This window comes from Eptatretus burgeri, chromosome 8 (assembly GCF_056783735.1).
Source record: "Eptatretus burgeri isolate ZD-2024b chromosome 8, Ebu_testis_v1, whole genome shotgun sequence".
NCBI classification, from domain to species: domain Eukaryota; kingdom Metazoa; phylum Chordata; class Myxini; order Myxiniformes; family Myxinidae; genus Eptatretus; species Eptatretus burgeri.
In genome coordinates, this window is record NC_140968.1 from 78190219 (window position 1) to 78211383 (window position 21165).

Below are 21165 nucleotides of genomic sequence, written 5' to 3' on the forward strand. Positions count from 1 at the left end.
ACATTCCACTTACCCACCTGAAGGGACTGCGTCAGGTTAACCAAAGGAGACTGCCGTCTGGTGGATAACACCTCAGCACCACCCCGACACACTACTGCAATCTGACCTGGAAAAGTTACCCTGTGGTTTTCATCCTATCATCAAATAATGGTGGTCCAAAGGCTTTGTCCCAATCCTGTCATCCAATGAACTGCCCTGTGGAGGGCAGCTGCACAGGAGGTACTCCCACTGAGTGAGTTTTCAATTTTCTTCGTGTTCTTCACGTTTTTCTTGTTTTGCCGAGTGAACGGTTTGATGGTACAAGAGTACAAATCCTGCCACCAACCGCCTAATAAGAAGTAACCCAGCTGCAGGAGGACATCTACAGTCACAATTGGGCACTAGATAAGGATGGCCGTTGGCTCACAAGGGAGATGGTTTAGTTGCCGACAATCCGACCATGAAATAGGTTTGTTCAGATTTACATGGTACCTGTAGCAAGTCACAGATCTATTCTGGCCTTACCTGACAACCTGATCTGACCAGATGGAAAGATCCTTGGACTTCATGTTTGCCTTGTTGGTTAACCAAGTGAGTTGCACTTCAAAACTCCTTCGACAAGTGGCAGAGTGCAGTTAATTTTTAAGTTAAACCACTGATTACATACAGGTGAAACCTATTACACTTGTTTTGTAACCTTTCAAACAATAATTTGCTCCTGAAGTGATTTTGTGTTGGTTCGACAAAGGGATTAAATCTATACATTACGGATTAAATCCGTAATGGATTAAATCATCTATACATCTATATAACTCTCATCTTGCATGTATGTATGTATGTTCCTGAAATGTAGCCAAAACGGTACACGATAGCGAAAAAAAAATTGGCCCACCTTACTCACCATTCTCCTGCGATGTGCAGTTTCAAGTTTTGTTCAAATTGGGCAACGAAAAGGATTATTAAAAAATCAATTCCCGATTCAGTCAAGTTCTCTTCGGGAGAATTTAATCAATGCAAACAACCTCAGCGGTATAGTTCGCTCGAGCTATCTTTTGTTTTTTCTTGAAATTATTTATTTAAAATTCTCAAACATTTAGTATAGACAAAGAACGATTTATTTTTAAGCATAAAATAAACATCGCAATTTTGATCTAATACTTCTGTGTTCATTCATAAATAAAATTGTTTTTAGAAGATAACGCACAATAATTTCTTCGACTTTCTTTGCTCCGTTTCCGTTTCAACTTTCTTTCTTTGCTGCTTTTTTTTCACATTGACACGCAATATCAAGTTTCGTTCAAATCGGACAATGAAAAAAATTATTAAAAAATCAATTCTTGATTCAGTCAAGTCCGCTTCGGGAGAATTTGCTCAATGCAAACAACCTCAGCAGTATAGTTCGCTGGAGCTATCTTATTTTTTCTTGAAATTATTGGGTGGTCGCTAGACTACCGTTATTCTCAGTTTTTCCGTCTGTATGTATGTAATGGACAGCTCTGGAGGTCAGAGGAGTCGACCGATTTTGATGAAACTTGACTGGTAGGTTCGTACCAGGATCTAGTTGTATGCTTTTGAGCACCGTTTGAAATTTTAAAAAAAAATCCGAAAAATATTTATATTTTTTTTTTTCGAAAATCAAAAATCGGCTTCCATGCTTTTATGCGCACTATAATCAACCTCTTTGTCAAAAATTTTCAGCCCGATCCGTCAAAAACTGTATGACTTGTATGCAATTATATAGCGACCACCCATGTCGCCTCCCGGCTTGTTTTTTTTATCAACCGCTATCACAACGGGAACTCAACAGGTTCACGAGTTGTCTAGTACTTTATAAAACTGAGAATCATGATTTTTCTCTCTTAATCTAACTTATTCACAATTTTAGCTGCATTTTTTTTTCATCACTTTTGCGTCATTTGTGAAGACTGTATTAAGTTTGAATCAAAAGCATCATGAAACTAGAAGAGCACTCGGTAGAGCGCATACCTCCGCCATGTAATGCCTGATCCACAAGCACATATCCAGCCCAATACATTTTGAACTATCATGCTACGTATCGTTTTTGGCCCAATCTCTCAACGGTGAAGAATCACTTTAGAAATGAAATAATTCTCGTATCCAGATTCAGATCTTCACCAAAATCTAATCAGTTCGTCTGTGTGACACACCCAACCTACCCAGCAAATTTAATCCGGATCCGTCAGCAACATTTTGAGATATCCTGCACACAGACAAACAAACAGACAGAGAGTGGTGAAAACATAACCTCCTTCACCTTCGGTGGCAGAGGCAATAAGCTCAAGTCGCATCAAAATGTGCCAACTTTGGAGGGGGGTGAATACTTTCGCAGGCCACTCTACAAACATACAATAAATATGGTGATTTAAACTTGTCAATTAGAGTAAATGGGAAACATTATTGAACTCAGTACATTTGTTCCTAGACTACTTTAAAAGAAAGTTACATGTCCACAGCATATATCTTTTCCACGGAACTAGTACTCGCCTGGTATGTAGTCTCCTTGACTTTTCTCTCATACTTCCTCAACCCCTTGACTGTGTCAGAATACTTGCGCTATTCAATGTCCAACTCTGCCTCGAGCTCCCGGATCTACAAACAAATTTTACAAATAGTCAGAATGCTTACACAGCAAAATCTTGTCAACCAGTTGAATGACAGCAGCATGATTTATAAGCAGTAATAAATGACGTTTCTGATTTTGGTGTTTTTGAATGAAGATGTTAAATATGAATGTATGCTACACCTGGACCCCAACATTCATGGTTCTAAGATTTGCGGGTTCTGCGTATTCGTGGTTGATAATTTGCAACATGCTCCTACATTCGCAGGGAAATTGCCCTGCGTATTTGCGGTTTTCACAGCAATTTGTTTTTTTTCCACGAACCGCGAGTATAACACAGTTCTAAAACATATCTTCCACGAGCCATGCACAAAGTAGCTGGATGTACATACAGTACAATACTGTAGTACACAAAAACATATCTTCCATGAACCACGAACATGACCTACTTCCTGTACGTGTATTGTTGCTTCATGGGATAAACAGAGTTTCGTGGGATGTCTCACCATGTGTACTTTAAACATATGGTACTGTATTGTAGCTTCGTGGGATGTCTCACCAATGTAACACGTCATTCCCCGTGATACCATCCCCCCATGAGTTACTTACAGAATGAAAACACTAACAGCATCTATTGATGTATCCAGTAATTACCAGGTTGCCACATACAGACATTACACAATGGAAACATTCAGTGCATCTTAAAATAAATCACCCTCTTGTGACAAACAGCACCATCTGAGCTGTTACATTTTGAAAACACTCAGCATAATCTACCTGTAGATAGGAAAGATGTCATGTCCTGTGAGTTGAAGAATGGAAACTTTTAGCATATTTATTAAGTGTAATTATACGCCAGCTACGTACAGATCAATTACACAATGACATTGCTCACCACATCTATTATCAGCTGCTGCATACAGCATCACCTGTAAAAATCCCACACAAACGTTATCCCCCTTGTCCCCATTGTACCAATTCCCCGACTTTGGTGTTGTCACCATTTGTGGCTTTTTCATGAACCAGGCACTGTTGCAATCCGATATCGTTATCCCCCTTGTCTCCATTGTAACGACAACAAAACACTCGTGGATTTTCATCTATTTCCACAACATTTCCCTGCTTTCTCGCGAGATTTTCCCTGACATTCGCAGATTTTTTGCGGGTTGGGAAATCTCCAGAACCTATCCCCCCATTTCCCATTGAAACGATATCCCCACATTTACGGTTTCAACATTCGTGGGGTTTCCCCGTAACGTATCCCCCACAAATGTCAGGGTCCTGGTGTATACTGCAACTGTTTGAGAAACTTCCCACATTTTCTAGACCATCTTTGGCTCGGTCTCTTTGTCTTACTTGGGCCTCCAGCTTCTGTAGCTGCTTCTTGCCACCCTTCAGAGCCATCTGTTCAGCCTCATCCAGCCGGTGCTGGAGGTCCTTCACCGTTTGCTCCATGTTCTTCTTCATGCGCTCCAGGTGGGCACTCGTGTCCTGCCCCTTCTTCAGCTCCTCCGCCATCATTGCTGCCTGGAAAGATTCCCAACCATTGTTTTCAACATCAATCAATCAATCCAATTTGGATCTATAGGAAACCATTTCAGTTGTTTTGAATGTGTTGGACTTGCATCTGTAATGGCTTTCTTTGCTTTGTCATCAGCATTCCGGCTTTCCTGCAAAGCTTCTTCAACTTCAGTCTGAAGCTGAGCAATATCTCCTTCCATCTTCCTCTTGGTGTTGATGAGGGTCGTGTTCTGAAAACAAACAAGTAACCAATCAAACAGAACGCATGTATTAATGTAAATTCTACATTGTTTACTTGTAAAATTATTTATCTTCTCAAAGAGAAAAACATAGCTATTACCTGAGAATGAAGCAACTGGACACGCTCACTGGCTCCTGTCAACTCTTGCTCGGCCAATTTCCTGGCCTTGTCCGTCTGCTCCAACGCTACACGGATCTCCTCAATCTCTGCCACCAGGAGGTTGGTCCGGCGCTCCAGCATTGCCAACTGCTCCTTGAGGTCTTCGTTTGACCTTGTTGTTTCATCGAGGTGCACTTGGAGGTCCTAAGAAAAGTTTTGCATCTGGACTATTACAGTGCTGTGTAAAGCGAGGAATACATTACATAATTAATGTTCAAGACTTTTCTTTCACTTCCAGTACTTACTTGTTCAATAGGTAATTGAAATATACATTTATGAGCATTTTTATTGTCGTACCTTGACTTGAACTTGAGAGTTTCTGAGGTGTTTCTGTGCCTCAGCAGCCTGTAGGTTGGAATGACTCAACCGAACCTCCATCTCGTTGAGATCTCCCTCCATCTTCTTCTCAATCCTAAGAGCTTCATTTCTGCTCTTAATTTCAGAGTCCAGTGCAGTTTGCATGACTTCGACAGCTCGCTGGTGACTCCTCTTCATTTGATCAATTTCCTCATCTTTCTCAGCGATCTTCCTATCAATCTCACCCTTCACCTGGTTCAGCTCAAGCTGAATACGAAGGAACTTGCTCTCCTCATGTTCCAGTGAAGCCTGGAAATGATTTAATGCGACACATTCTGTAATCAGTTCATTCATTTCCAATGGCATCTTTATCTAATCCTTATCTACTCACTAAGTTGTCAATGATAAGTTAGTATAATTATTTTCAGTACAAACCTCAGCCTCTATCAAGGGATGCTTGAAGTTCTGACTTCTCCTGATCCAGTTGTTTCCGTGTCTTTTCCAGCTCGTGGATAGTTTTGCTGTTCTCTCCAATTTGTTCCGTGAGGTCTCCAATCTCCTCTGCATGAAAGGATGTATGGAGTTTTGGATGATAATGTTAATTTATCATGGAATACAAAGGCTTAGTACGATAAACTCATTATTTCAGTTCTCCCGTTAACATAAAACTGTGACCTTATATCGTTTTTCATTTTTTGACGTTTGGACGAGACGAGTATAAAAATTAACTTCGTACAAAATGCTTGATATGTCTTTGTATCCCACCTTGGAGGTTTTTGTTCTCCCGTTTCATGGTCTCCAAATGATCTAGGCACTCTTTGTATGCATTCTTGAGCTTGAACAGCTCAGTGCTGAGAGAACGTGTTTCTTTCTGTGAAGCTTCAAGTTCGGACTGACTTTCCTCAAACTTCTGCTTCCAGTCGGCCAAAATCTGTGAAATGTGTGATATAACCGTTTAGGGTCGACCTGTTTATTTTCAATTCCGTGGAATTCTAACAATTTCTTCATTTTACTTGATACAAGTCCTTACACAACATTTTTCATCTTTTTATCCAACCAAACTTTTGAGTCTATGAAGAGTTACCACCATGTACGACAACTTTTAAAGCTCGGCCATTTTGCATTGCGACTAGAGAAATTCTTCCAGCTGTGCCATGAATATCTCAAAAGATTAAAACGTCAGGAAGTGCAAAGAAAGCGATTTGTGTTCTCCAATTGTTAAAGTATATTATTCAATTTATATAAAAGTAAGTTTGCAAAAGTCGTATAAATTAATTTCGGAATTTTCCCTCATGTTACCGCTGTGGACACCATGTCGATGACACCACCCTCTCTAACACGTTACATTAATTATTCATGCCTGTTGTATGTGTCCTTTATGACATGACAACTGACGTATTGCAGACAGAGAGATCGACAGACAGATGGATGGACAGAAATGAACCAATTGTTTAACTCAGCTTTTCACTTCACGTGCATTGGATCATGAGGTACGTACCTTGTTGAAGGCCTTTTGCTTCTTGTCGAGTGCAGCTGCAGCAGCATGAGCCCTCTCCATATCTATCGTGAGGTCTTCAACCTCACCTTGGAGGCGCTGCTTGGTCTTCTCAAGAGAAGCACATTTTGAGTTTGAGGCTTCAATCATTTCCTCAGCCTCCTGTAAACGAGCAGCCAGCTTTTTCCTGAAATGAGAATGAAAAGTTTTTCATCTTAAAAGCAATTGTGATATCGAAGTGTATGGAAAATATATTTCATAAATATTCACATCCTTCAATAGCAATAATATGATGTATTCTCTTGAATTGAAATGCGATTGAGAGAAATTATTCAACAGAGAAGTTCAGTATCTTAAACTGCGAGGCTTAACCATCAGCCGAGACCTCCCTCGGAGTGGCGACCCATCCAGGATTGTGCCCAATAGCCAAGGAGACTGCTTAAGCAGCACCAACGCTCTGCAAAGAGTCTGGTCCCAATCTCCTCCTCCTCATGACCTCCTGGGCTGATCATATAACAAAGCAGGTCTTCAAACCAAGCGACTTACTATGAATCCTTTTTCTTCCAAGTCTTTCCTTGACAAATCTGATCTGCTCACATCCATCAACAGAGCCGCCGAGAGCCAGAATGGGCCCCGGGCAATACTAAGTGTAGAGACCCCTTCATCTGGTTTAAGATATAATATATTAAGGTTGACCATATAATATTATGTAATCCTTCCAGTGACTGGCAGGATGGCCTAGAGGTACACACACTCTGCTCTAAGCTGTCAAACCTGGGTTTGAATCTTGGCCCAGCTATAAACTGTCATCCTGATGTTTTTTTTACAAGCAGGGTGATTCATCAGTGTGTGTGCCGTCCCTCAAATGAACATTACCCCGGGCATCCGGTCTACCGGCATTAGTTGGTGGACGTTAAAGATCCCACGGTGTCCTTCGGAAAGAGTAGGAGAGCTATCCCTGGCACCATGGCCAAATTCCTCCTCTGACCCATTGGGGGAACTGCATCAGCGGTTCTGCCATGCTCCCAGCAATGATGAAACCAGCAACCATAGGATGCACACAAAACGAGAAAAGGAGGATACTTTCAGTTTTGTATATATATTGTTGTGGTTGACCAAATTCGCAAACCACCATTCAGGTCCCTTAGGTGAGATATCTCGGTAAGTATATGTGTAGTTAGGCCCAAACCCGTTGTCTAGAGGGAATAAATGTCATTCATGAGGGCTGCGACTCTTCAGGATAGCCGTTTTTCTTTTACTATCTTTATTTTGGACCAACCGCCATTATTACCACCACCAACCACGTCTCAACAGCCATCCATCAACAGCCATCATTCACCACAACCGCCACGACCTTTACCGTCACAACTCGCCACCATCACATCACCGTCATCTCGCGCCACTCGTGGGCACCGATGCTGGACTCATGTAGGGCGCGCACCGTGCAGCGTGTTCAAAAGCATCGCGGACTTTCTGAAGAAAAACGGATCAAAAACGACTCACACCCACTTTTGTTCCGTCCAATCGGTGAGCGAGGGGCGGTTTGGCCCCGCCTCCAGGGCGTTGGAGGGCGGTCGCTATATGCAAATTCATGGATCAAAAAGCATTCACGCCCACTTTTCCTCGGGCCAATGGGGAGCCAGCAAGAGAGGTGAAAGGTCGGAGGCAGAGGGTCAAAGATGAAGGAGCGAGGCCACGGGGGATATAAGGGGCCGCGTTCGTCAGTCGAGGCAGTTCAGTTCGCAGGAGGAAGAGTTGAGTTGGAAGCGGAGGAAGAGTCGAGTTGAAGTGGCAGTTCAGTGCAGTTGGGAGTTCGCGGAGTCGGAGTGAAGAGGACGGAGCTGTGGAGAGGCGGCGAAGGCGAAGGCGGACGAGGGGGTGCTCGCGTCGGATTCGGGGAACTGCGGAGAGAAAGGCCGGCGGCGCGACCGAGGTCGTGGTGGAGACGCTCGTCGCGGGACCCGCGATTTTGTGAAATCCTCCTTTCCCCGAGCATCAGCAACCCCCTCCTGTTTCCCCCCGCGCTGAGATAGTGTGACAAAAGGGGGCCCCCTTCCCACCCCCTACCAGACACTGTCCGCGAGGCCCGCGGAGTTGAGGCACCACCGCCGCTCCGCGTCTCATCATCAGACGGGTAGGCCCGACACGGTCTCGGCCCCAGGCCCGCCTACCCCCCTCATCCTGGAGGGTGGTTCTCTTTTCTTTTGCTTTGGGAATATGTGTTGTCGGCGCCGTCTGTGAAGTAAAATTGTATAAGTGTTGCCGAGTGCCCGGTAGTCGGATAGATCTGCATTGTCGCATTTGCTTTTTGTCTTCAACTTTTCCATGTGCTTTTGGTGGAATTGTATATGTGTGCTTTCCGTTCATCGCGAAATAAATGTGCTTATTATTGAACTGTTTTCCCGCTTCGCTTCGTCATTTCTTTCATTGAATCCCCATCTTGCTTCACGTAAATGGTTGGTCGTGGGCAAAGACGCCCGATAATTAATCGAACCGTCGAGGCCGACGAATAACACCGCTCGGTTATCCCGATAGTACGGAACGGGTCGCTTAAGTGGCCCGTGTCCGAAGTCGACCTGCGGCGAGGTGCGATCGCCCGGTCTACCCTCCGTGTGGGTACTTAGGTAGGTCGAATTTGGCGAGCAACCCTATCCCACGCGGGGGCCGATTGGCTCGATCGCGGTGAGACCGAAAGGTCCACCCGTGACTGGTTCCCGGCGTTAGTCCGAGAGGGTCACGACTGGATTGTCCGTCCGGTGGGCGACGTGCCGCGATTCAAGTTACGTGGCCGTCAGCACGCCGGCGGGCGCGAATCCGCAACACTGGTGTCAGGTCGTGCGATATAAACTCATCGCCCTCCTCGCGGCACTGGTATCGGAGAACGGGACAACGGGCTGTCCTGTCTCCAGCTAAATTCACGGGAATCGGTCCAGGGGTGAGAGGAGCGACCCCCGATTCCCTCCAAATTACGAGCGAGCTAAATTAACCCTTTACGAGAAACAAGATGGCGTCTCAAGGCGAGCGGGAGCCGGGGGTATTAGGTATATGTCGTCATGTAGGATCCATGGCCCAGGTCGGTTCTTTTTATAATTATAACCCCACCACTAACTGTGGTCAGTGGGAGCGGCTTGAGCACGAACTTTGCCGGCAAACGGAGTCGCACAATGGCAGCACGGAGCGGGCTGATATTAATGGCACAGCACGAGGCGTGAGCTCCCAGTCACCGGTTCAAGGCACGTGGTCACGGCATGTGCCATGGCAGGCGTGGCAGGATGACTATGCGAGCATTGGCAGGCTTCAGGCACAATTGGGGGATGTCTTGGAAAAGGTGAAGCGTTATGAAGAATATATCGAGGAGGTGCAACGTGGAGTGGACGAGTCACAAAGGCACGCAGACGCGCTTCAGAAAAATTACGTGTACGGGGGGAGACAGCGATTGGACGATTTACTGGAACGAATTCGGTGGCAAAAACATGACTTGGCCAATAGAGTCGACAAATTATGTGGGAAAAAGAATTTGGTAGTGTTTTATACCCGTCAGTTGGAATATGCGAAGAGCAAACTGAACAAAAGAATAGAGGAACAGCAGATTGGTATCTCCCAGGAAAGGAAACAATGGGAGGAAGAATGGAAAACTGGTACTCATTTCGCAGACTTTGGAAGGATGACAGGCTGAGTCAACCCCCTGGTGTATTTTCAGTGGCCAACAGGGCTTGAACTCAGAGGACCCTAAGATCCCAAGCCGCCATCCCAACCATTAAGCCAACAGCAGGTGCGTGCTGTTTGTAAGTGCTCCGTGCGTGCGTGCTTGCTTGCGTGCTTGCTTGCGTGCGTGCGTGCTTGCTACATCAAAGGAAGATCAAAATACAGTTATGACCAACATACAAATAATGACACAATATAAAGGACCCACCACAAATAACAATATGTGGTTAGGAGGGGCAGCTGTTTGCTTAGCCGGGAGGCACTGTACCTCCCTGGTAGGCCATTTATTGAAACGATATAATGAACTTTCATTAACTAGCCTGAGTTATATTACACACCAAGAAACCTTAAATACTGTGTGTTCTTTTCCGCATACTTGCACAAATAAACTACATGTTATAACTCAAATTAAAGTACAAATGGATGAAATGACATCTGTGCATATCATGCTCAAACAACTTTTCATGTTTCTTTTTTGCAAATTTGTGAATTATCTTTCCAAAATCATTTGTTGTGATAATTAACTTTCAATACTCAGCATTGCCAGATGTATCGAGTCTTCCCTCCATCATTGTGCTTCTCATGTAGCTTTTAATTTGGCTTACTTTTCTGAAAGAGCATTCAGCTGATGCAACTGTCAAGGCAAAGTGCAAAAAATTATCAGAGCAATGCAGATATTGTGGAATATTTCATCGTGCCTCATCGTAGTGATGTGGTTCAGAATTTGAAGTGGGCCCGGAGGCTTATCACCGAAGTTTTCACTGTGGACAGACTTCAGATGATTGATTTCGTCTTCCAATTGACACTCAGAGTCATCAGTGATGTATTTATTTATGACTTGTGCATATTGTGGAGGTTTCTTCCTCACTCAGCTCTTGATAGCTCTAAAGAAAACAAAATATGTTATTTATTTCATTCATGGCCTCAAATCGGGTGGTGAATCCTGCGAGAACAGAATCCACAACATCGAAGACACTACATCGGAACCTTGCCTCCTCTCTGCTTGCAGTTTTTCCATCAAAGGTCAGGGTTTCCTCATCAAATACGCCCTCTTCTTAGCTTTACGCGTCTTTGGAAACTCAGCAGGAACATAATTGTACTGTAATTTTTAGCCAAATTGCAAACACAATGATGCAGATGAATGAAGATACATACTTTATGGCACCATTCACATCATTCCTCATTTTAGGAGTGGGATTCAGAGTGAGGAGCTGTTCCAAGTCCTCTCATATACCAGGGAGGTGAGCTGCAGATGGTCGAACACTATCAACGTGATGTGTCCATCTTGTGCCAGGTAGTCTATGCAGAGAGGACCCAGCTTTATTTTGCAGTACGCTCAACCGCTGTGGGCTACTGAAGAATATGTTGTAGATTGTCTGAAAAGTTCCAAAGAACGTTGCTGCTGAATCTGCACCACATATGTTCAAAGTATGGTAACTACAAGGTGAAAACACGCAAAGGGTGTTTTTTTTTTTTTTCAACAGTGTCTTTGAGCACCATTGAATTTTACACCCATGTTTGCACCATTGTCTGATCTTTGCTCATGACAGTCTGTTAAAGGAATGTTATTCTCCTCCAGTGTTTTGAGAATCATGGAAGTAATCTGTGCTCTTGTCTTCTCACAACAATCAATAAAGGTCAAGAAATGCTCTTGACACAGTGAATCCACTTTGCTCTTGACCGAGATATTTGAGGATGAATGTTGTTCGGTGGATGGAGGTTATGTTTTCACTCCTGTCTGTTTGTCTGTTTGTCTGTTTGTTTGTGAACAGGATATCTCAAAAAGTTTTGGATGGATTCATACAAAACTTGGTGGATGAGTTGGTTAGATGACAAGAACAAGCTGATTAGATTTTAGTTCAGGTCCGAATCCAGATCTGGCCTATCAGTGGGATACAAAATGTAAACTCATCAGTTTGGCAGAGGTATGTGCTCTACTGAGTGCCCTTATAATTTGTTCTGTATGACGAGCATCTGGTGTTGTATCAACCATAAAAAATACTTAGCGTTTTCCCGTTCATCCAGTATTAAACTACTAACCTGTTCAGCACAAAGATCGATAAACTCATTTTGTGATTCAGCATGAAGATCTGCATTCACTCTCCTCTCGACTGTGACACTTGGACTTTTGTGATATGGTCTTGTGGAAGGGAATCATAATGTGCTATAAGCTCCAGTTTACCAAGAAAATTCCCATTGTGAACATCTTCAATACTTTGTGATGATACATGGAAAGGCAATCCCCTCTCATCAAGGAAGAGCACTACATCGATGATCCTTATTAGGAGTTTCTTCCATTTTTCATCCTCCAGCTAGGTTTTCTGTTTGATGAGGTCATCAACTCCAAAATCTGTTTTTAGGTGACTTTCAAGCTCACACCAAGCAATACAACATCTCCTGTGTGCAAGACTTTGTTCATGCTCAGGGAATCTGCCTCTCAGATATATAGATATATATATATATATATATATTTTTTTTTTTTCCCATCCTACAGTCCCACTCCAATCTGTGGACGGTGCTCGTGCTGAAGGTGAAGGATGTGAGAGAATAGTCTGCACAGCAAACAATAAAATGCTCGTTTCATTTGGCTAAAAACAAGCCATTGATGACTGCCAGTTTCACCATTTGGCATTTTGAAGTTTTCTACTTCTGTCTGGGTTGGAATTTCAGAGACTTGTCCTGCATCAAAGTTTTCACATTGGAATTTGAAGCTGCTCTCAATGTTCTGTGAGAGTTCATGGCCTTGTGCTAATGATCCACTATCTCTCTCTCTCTCTCTCTCTCTCTCTCTCTCTCTCTCTCTCTCTCTCTCTCTCTCTCTCTGTCTGTCTGTCTGTCTGTCTGTCTGTCTGTCTGTCTGTCTGTCTGTCTGTCTGTCTGTCTGTCTGTCTGTCTGTCTGTCTGTCTCTCTGTCTGTCTCTCTGTCTGTCTGTCTCTCTGTCTGTCTCTGTCTCACTTTCAATAACACCAATGCCTCAGTAGGGTTACCACCTTGAGATTACTCTCAAATTGTTTCCACGACTTGTGGAATAGCAGGTCTCCTGTCATTTGATAGAGAGCTACTGGCCTTAATTATACCGACATGGAACAGAGTACGAGAGCCTTTCTGTGTTTCTTAATCCCGCTGCTCCTCATGTATTTTCTGAGCACTGGACGTGTGTTGGTAAAAAGCAGACATGGCAAACTTTTTACAAGTTACGATAAGTATAGTACTTACTGCATTTAGACTGACGAATCAATTGCTGTGTGACATCTCATTAAATTCCGGTCATTGGTTGGAACTTGGAAGTGCCGTTGGCTATAACTCACCAGAGATCTTTGTTCTCATGGGTCAAACTCTTCTGCATGTGCACGGAAATACGATATATATATATATATATATAAAAAAAAGAACCGATAGGGAGATTTTCGTATTTTCGTTGTCAGAAACGCATGCCGTGTTTAAGGGGAATTGGGGTGATATTAAATATGCTGATTCATTTCTTAACCCATTTCATCTGGGTGGGGTATAGCTAACACTCCTGTGTTCATTTATGTCATTACCAGGATGGTCATTATGTAAATTGTTCCCACAGTAGTTAATTTTATGAGGGAGGGTGTTACTCCCCGTGGCAATGGCATGCTGGGGAATCTTCCGAAGAGGCTTGGAAGGAGACACAGAATAATGCTGCCCCCGGTGTTGTATCAGCACAAACAATCATATCATGAAACAAAAAATTGAAGAAATAATTATGGGCCCTATTATGTCCGAGCCCCGAGGGGTAGTTACCCTGCCTGTCCACCCCCCTCCCCTTTCTCTTCTCGGTGCCCCTGGCCATCAATGCCTCTTTCCATAGCTCAATGGATTACTGCTTTCTGCTATGGGCTGGTACTCCAACATTGCACATCTCTCCTCAATTTGTTGTATATAAAGCTCTCAACAATATTGACATTTCCTATGATGAAGCCAAAGCACAAGGCCTGCTGCTCTCACATTGCATTCTCACTCTCACAATGTCTGTAGCCTTTCTGTTTCGTTACCCCTTCCTTTGGTGTCACGCCATATGCTCTCTCAGCCCTCCTACCCTCCACAGCTTCTCCGTGACACACATTTTTCCAGTAACCTCCCCCTAGTTATACTTCAAAAATCCAGGCAGGCATGCTGCCCACTTTCACTCCTTTGTTACTCTTTTCTCCCATTGCGGTGCTGCCTTCAATTGTACTCCTCCCTCCAGGGCATCAAGCAACCGATGTACCGCTATCTCAATTTCTCTGAGATGAAATCATCACCTCATCCCAATGCGCAATATTTTCTACCACCTTCAACCATATCTTACCAAAGCCTCTTACTTGCAGGTTCCTGGGTTTCTTCCCCTTCCACCTCTCCATTTTTCTTGTTTATTAATTCCCTTGCTTGTTATGACTAGTTGTGGCCTCCAATGTGCCACTGTCATTATGTTGCATTTTGGCTTCCTTTCCTCACTCTGCCATGAGCTTTGATTTTGTCCAATAATAACTTTCGAAAAATCGTAAATTTTACCAAGTGCAACTTACTTTGCTTCCTCCAACTCCTCAGTTCTCTGGATGGCATCAGTTTCATATTTAGTCCTCCATTGGGCAACCTCATCATTGGCCTTTGACATGGCCCATTGCAACTCAGCCTTGGCCTCCTGCTCCTCATCATATTGTTCCTCAATAAGTCACAGTCTTGCCGTGAGGACTGCAGTGCATGTGCCAGTGCATTCTTCGCCTGAAGGTGCTACATGAGATAAATGTCAATGAGTAAATTAAGAATGCACAGTAACGTTCTGATGAGGTTAACCACCCAGGCAAAGCAATTTCCCCACAAAACAACTCTACTCACCTTAACTTCCTCCTCAAGTTGTCTCTTGAGGTCCTCCACTTGCTGAGTGAAGGAGTTTGACTCAAGAAAGCTGAACGACAAGAACCTCCTTCTCCTCTAGCTTCCTGGCCAATTCACCTGTCCAAATAAAAACATACAAAGAACATTTATTACAGGATGTACATTCATGTTTGCAAAATTACATTCATATTTACAATGTGTATGATTTTACCGAATGGAAAGTTTTTGACTTGGGTGAAAGGTAAATCCTATTTTTGGAGAAACACTGACCAGATTCAGTAAGAAGTTTGGCCTTCAGAGTGGACAAATCATTGATTGTCCGAAATATGTTCGTCTTCCTTGGTTTTTATCTCAGAAAGCTGATCTTCAAGAGATCGGCACATCTTCTCTAGATTGGCCTAACAAGAGGGATCAATTACAACGTAATCATGCTGTTTTGCTGTTTAGAAACATTATAGTGTACATGTAGACAAGACATGTGAAAGATGAAAAAAAAAAAAATCTGATTACCTTTGCTTTTGATACTTGTTCCATGTTGCTGCTGAGATCATCAATCTCCATCTTCATCTCACTCTTCTCTTTCTCTAATTTGGTTTTAACACGCTGAAGATTGTCGATCTGTTCACCCAACTCAGCCACAGAGTCAGCATGCTTCTTTCGCAGTGCTGCTGCTGTGGCTTCATGCTGCAATGTGGCCTCTTCCAGGTCCCGACGCATTTTCTGGAACTCGGCCTCACGCTTCTTGTTCATCTCCACCTGGACTGAAGTGGCACCACCAGCCTCCTCCAATCTCTCACTGATCTCTTCCAGCTCACGAGACAGGTCAGATCTTTGCTTCTCAACTTTGGCACGAGCTGCTCGTTCAGCTTCCATTTCCTCTTCGAGCTCTTCAATACGGGCCTACAACATCAAAATGTATTCAGTGGCCAAAAAATGACATATGATTAACTTTGCAAAATTATATCGATGTGAAATATTTTGTACACATGATCGAGGCTTATGGAAAGCTTGAGCAGAGTGGAAGGGACCCAAATGGACAGGGGGAAACACTAACAGCAGAGTAGAAGTGAGAATGAGATCAAGGGGAATGAGAGAAGGGAAGCAGAGAGAGCAGGATGCGGGGGGAAGCAGAGAGGGGATAAGATGCAGGGGAAGAAGAGAGGGGTTGGGATATAGGGGAAGAAGAGAGGTGATTATGCTGGGGGAGAAGAGAGAGGCTGGGATGGAGGGGAAGCAAAGAGGAGACAGGATGCAAGGGAAGCAAAGAGGGGGCATGGTGTGGAGGAAGCAAAGAGGGGGCGAGGTTTGAATGAAGTAAGGAGAGGCGGGGTGTGAAGGAAGTGAGGGGAAGAGGATAGATTATGGAGGAAGTGAAGAAGGGGATGGGAATGGGGTGGATGGACATGTAATTGGGGGATGCCGAGGGTGCAGGTGGGGGAGCCTGGAGTGGGTGTAGGTGAACCCAGGTGTGAAGTCAGCATTGAGGAGGTACTGACGTCAGGTATGTTGTCACGGTAGTCCCATCCACATTAAAAAAAAAAGCTTGGATTTAAGGATTCCAAGGACACACGAAGACAAACTTCAGGATTGGGACAGATTAAAAGCAAAGATAAAGACAGCACTATATGGACACGATGGTGGATGAGGCATGAATTTACGAATCATCCAGGAATAGAGAGGAGAGAATGGAAAGCAGACTGGGAGAAAGGTGTTTGGAAACAAGTATTTGGGAAGATTGAACATTTTGAAATTGCTGCTTAAAAACATTTAAATTGATAGAGAGTTAGAGGAGGAAGAAGAGTAAGACTGAAAGTTATTTTTTTTGGGTCGTTCTCTTTTTTTTATTTGTTTTTTGTGTACCTTGTCGAGGCTGGTATGAGAGTGAACCAACAATGCACAGCAAGGGGGCATGAAACAAGAGGGGCCGGAGTGGGAAGGATAAAACAGTGGGGAACAGAGACATTAGGAGATCTTTGGAAGGGAGAGGGATGGGGTGGGGAACATGGGGAATAGAAGACGGACATTACAGGGACTTTCAGGAAGGAAAGCAGGGAATTGAAGGAGGTGGGCTTGGGTGGATTATCAGGGGTAGAAAAGATCGAGGATTTGGATGGGGGATAATAAGAGGTGGTGGTGAACAGCTGTTTTGAAGGCCTGGAGGGAAGAATGGGATTGAAGAGTGAGGGAGTTTATTCCAAAGGCGGAAAAAAGAGGAATGAAAGAGTGAAGGTGAGCAGTGATTCGTGATTTTGGTAGTTTTACGAGAAGGGGGGTTTGGCGGACCTTGAGCGCCCTGCGGAAATGTGGTGGGGACAAATCGCAGAGAGAGCAGGGTTGGGGGGGGGCGAGGCTGGAGAGGAGACGCTAGAAAACAGAAAGACCACCGACCAACCTGCGGTGTGAGAGTGAGAGGCCCAAAGACTCAGCCTCATCACGGGAAATGCCAGTGGTCCGAAATGCCTTGGTTTCCACTGCGTGAAGCCAAGAGAGGTGAGAGGCAGGAGCACCAGCCCAGAGGGGAGAGCACAACTCCATCAGGTTGCGGATGAAAGCTTTGTAAGTGGTCAGGAGCTCAGGTGGGCTGAGGAAGGACTTTGCACAACGGAGGATTCCCAGTCGGCGACTGGCTTTGGAGGTGAGGTTTGAAATGTGGCTTTATCAGGAAAGGTCATGACAGATAGTGAGACACAGAAGCTTGAAAGAAAGGACTTCTTCCAGAGGATTGTTGAGAAAGTGGATGGGGGGGGGGAGGTTCTAAACGGTCCTTTCGGAGAGACATAGTGAGAGTGTGAGATTTGTCCAGATTGAAAGACATGTTCCACGTGTTGGACCAGTTTGTGATTTTATCCAGATCTGTAGTGAGCGAAGAAACTGCTGCATGTCGGACTGAGGGATGACAGATGGTACGGCAGAGGGTGGAGTCATCAGCAAAGAGATATAGAGGATTTTCCAGAAAGAGATGAAAACCAGAAAAAGAACAGGACCCAGAACACTACCTTGAGGAACTCCAGCCTGCACAGGAAGACGTGATGAAAGAACTCCATTTAGGGCCACATGTTGTCTGCGAGCCATGAGTGGAGATGGCCTTGGATACCATAGGAAGAGAGTTTGGTGAGCAGGGCAGGGTGCCAAACCATGTCAAAAGCACGTGATATGTTTAGAGATAGGGCTCTGATTTCATGTCCGGCATTGAGGACCTCCATCCATTGTTGGGAGAGCAGAAGCAGCATATCCAGGGTAGAGTGACCTGGTCTGAAACCAAATTGAAGATCGGAAATCAAGCCATTGGAGAAGAGGAAGGATTTCATGTCTGAAGCGATGATGGATTCCATAACCTTGCTGATGATTGTGAGAAGGCTGATTGGTCTGTCGTTGCAGGGATCTGTTTTTGTACCTTTTTTTTATGCAGGGCAGTGATGTTTGCTGATTTCCAAGCAGATGGCAGATGACCTTGAGCAAGACATTCATGGTTTTTCACTGGCGTATTGATGGTTTTTCACTGGCGTATTGATGGTTTTTCACTGGCGTATTCATGGTTTTTCACTGGGGTATTCATGGTTTTTCACTGGCGTATTCATGGTTTTTCACTGTATGCCCCGGTTAGAATAGGTGTACCATATCCCTGTGTGTCGTAAGAGGTGACCAGGGTTGCGTCAGGAAGGGCATCCGGCATAAAAACCTATGCCAAATCATTATGCGGACAACAAAAAAACGAATTTCCATACCGGATCGGTCGAGGCCCGGGTTACCAACGACCGCCACCGGTACCGGTGGTCAGCAGGGTACCAGTGGAAATTGTGCTACTGCTGGGCAAAGGAGGAGAAGGAGACGGGGAAGGCGAGTCCGGAGGCAGTGGGAGAGGGGGAAGGGTAGAAGTGTGGAGGTGAGAGTTGGAACTCTGAATGTTGGGACGATGACTGGCAAAGGGCGAGATTTGGCTGATATGATGGAGAGAAGAAAGGTGGACATACTGTGTGTACAAGAGACCAAGTGGATGGGGAGTAAGGCGAGGAGCATTGGAGGTGGTTTCAAACTGTTCTACCATGGTGTGGATGGGAGGAGAAATGGTGTCGGGATAATCCTGAAGGAAGATCATGTCAAGAGGGTATTGGAGGTGAGGAGGGTGTCTGACCGAGTGATGAGTGTGAAGTTGGAAATTGAAGGGGTGATGATGAATGTCATCAGTGCATATGCCCCACATATGGGGTGTGAGATGGAATATAAAGAAGATTTCTGGAGTGAGTTAGATGAAGTGGTGGAGAGTGTATCCAAGGATGAAAGAGTGGTGATTGGAGCAGATTTCAATGGACATGTTGGGGAAGGGAATAAAGAGGATGAGGAGGTGATGGGGAGGTACGGTCTCAACAAGAGAAATGTGGAAGGGCAAATGGTGGTAGAGTTTGCAAAAAGAATGGAAATGGCAGTGGTAAACACGTATTTCAAGAAGAAGGAGGAACACAGGGTGACGTACAAGAGTGGAGGAAAGTGCACACAGGTGGATTACATCTTAAGTAGGAGATGCAACCTGAAAGAGATTAGTGACTGTAAGGTTGTGGCAGGGGAGAGTGTAGCTCGACAGCATCGATTGGTGGTCTGAAGGATGACTTTGGAGGTGAGGAGGGAAGAGAGTGAGGGCTGAACCAAGGACCAGATGGTGGAAGCTGAAGGAGGAAGACTGTTGCGTGAAATTTAGGGAGGAGGTGAGACAGGCGTTGGATGGTGGTAAAGATAGGTGGGATGATTGGGCAACGACAGCAGAAGTTGTGAGGGAGATAGCTAGGAAGGTACTTGGTGTGACATCTGGACAGAGGAAGGAAGATAAGGAGACTTGGTGGTGGAATGAGGAAGTACAGGAAAGTATAAGGAAGAAGGTGTTGGCGAAAAAGAAGTGGGATAGTCAGAGAGATGAAGAAAGTCGGCAGGAGTACAAGGAGTGGCGTCGAAAAGCAAAAAGAGAGGTGGCAAAGGCCAAGGAAAAGGCATATGATGAGCTGTATGAGAAGTTGGATACAAAAGAAGGGGAAAAGGATTTATACCGATTGGCAAGACAGAGGGACCGAGCTGGGAAGGATGTGCTGCAGGTTCGGGTGATAAAGGACGCAAATGGGAATGTGCTGACGAGCGAGGAGAGTGTGTTGAGAAGGTGGATGGAGTACTTTGAGGAGCTGATGAATGAAGAAAATGAGAGAGAGAGAAGGTTGGAAGAGGTGGAGATAGTGAATCTGGAAGTGGGGTGGATCAGTAAGGATGAAGTGAGGACTGCTATGAAGAAGATGAAAAGTGGAAAGGCGGTTGGCCCAGATGGTATACCAGTGGAGGCATGGAAGTGCTTAGGAGAGATGGCAGTGGGGTTGTTAACCAGATTGTTTAATAAAGTCTTGGAAAGTGAGAAGATGCCGGAGGAGTGGAGATTAAGTGTACTGGTTCCGATTTTCAAGAATAAGGGTGATGTGCAGAGCTGTGGAAATTACAGAGGGATAAAGTTGTTAAGCCACACCATGAAGTTGTGGGAAAGAGTAGTGGAAGCTAGATTGAGAGGAGAGGTGACGATCTGTGAGCAGCAATATGGGTTTATGCCAGGAAAGAGCACCACTGATGCGATGTTTGCTTTGAGAATGTTGATGGAGAAGTATAGGGAAGGCCAGAAGGAGTTACATCGTGTGTTTGTGGATTTAGAGAAAGCTTATGATAGGGTGCCAAGAGAGGAGTTGTGGTATTGTATGAGGAAGTCGGGAGTGTTGGAGAAGTATGTGAGGATCGTGCAGGATATGTATGAGGACAGTGTGACAGCGGTGAGGTGTGCGATAGGAATGACGGACCGGTTTAAGGTAAAAGTGGGATTGCACCAAGGATCGACTCTGAGCCCTTTCCTGTTTGCAATGGTGATGGACAGGTTGACGGTCGAGATCAGACTGGAGTCTCCATGGACCATGATGTTCGCGGATGACATCATGATCTGTAGGGATAGTAGGGAGCAGGCTGAATCGAGCCTTGAGAGGTGGAGGTATGCACTGGAGAGAAGGGGAATGTTAGTCAGTAGGAGTAAGATGGAGTACATGTGCGTAAATGAGAGGGAGGGTGGTGGTATGGTGCGGTTGCAAGGAGTTGAGGTGGGGAAGGTGGATTGGTTTAAATACTTGGGATCAACTGTCCAAAGTAACGGAGAGTGTGGGAGAGAAGTGAAAAAGAGAGTGCAGGCAGGATGGAGTGGTTGGAGAAGAGTTGCAGGAGTGATTTGTGACAGAAGGGTAGCTGCAAGAGTGAAGGGGAAAGTATACAAGACGGTAGTGAGACCAGCTATGTTGTATGGTTTGGAGGCGGTGGCGCTAACAAAAAGACAGGAA

At 44.8% G+C, this 21165-nt stretch overlaps 1 protein-coding gene and 1 long non-coding RNA gene across 4 annotated transcripts in view; one reads left to right on the forward strand and one right to left on the reverse strand.

Moving 5' to 3' along the window:
• The window catches only part of LOC147022114 (uncharacterized), a 118222-nt gene that overhangs the window by 25871 nt on the left and 71186 nt on the right, over positions 1–21165 (forward strand). The gene's annotated exons all lie outside the window — the stretch shown is intronic.
• The window catches only part of LOC147022116 (myosin heavy chain, skeletal muscle-like), a 29543-nt gene continuing 10916 nt past the window's right edge, over positions 2539–21165 (reverse strand). The window contains 16 exon segments of the mRNA XM_085893530.1: positions 2539–2589; positions 3917–4083; positions 4182–4311; positions 4422–4625; positions 4779–5087; positions 5214–5222; positions 5224–5339; positions 5544–5709; positions 6277–6460; positions 14512–14650; positions 14653–14707; positions 14822–14885; positions 14887–14938; positions 15092–15143; positions 15145–15219; positions 15332–15721. Of these exon segments, the coding sequence (XP_085749656.1) occupies positions 2554–2589; positions 3917–4083; positions 4182–4311; positions 4422–4625; positions 4779–5087; positions 5214–5222; positions 5224–5339; positions 5544–5709; positions 6277–6460; positions 14512–14650; positions 14653–14707; positions 14822–14885; positions 14887–14938; positions 15092–15143; positions 15145–15219; positions 15332–15721 (2148 nt within the window). The 3' untranslated portion in view covers positions 2539–2553.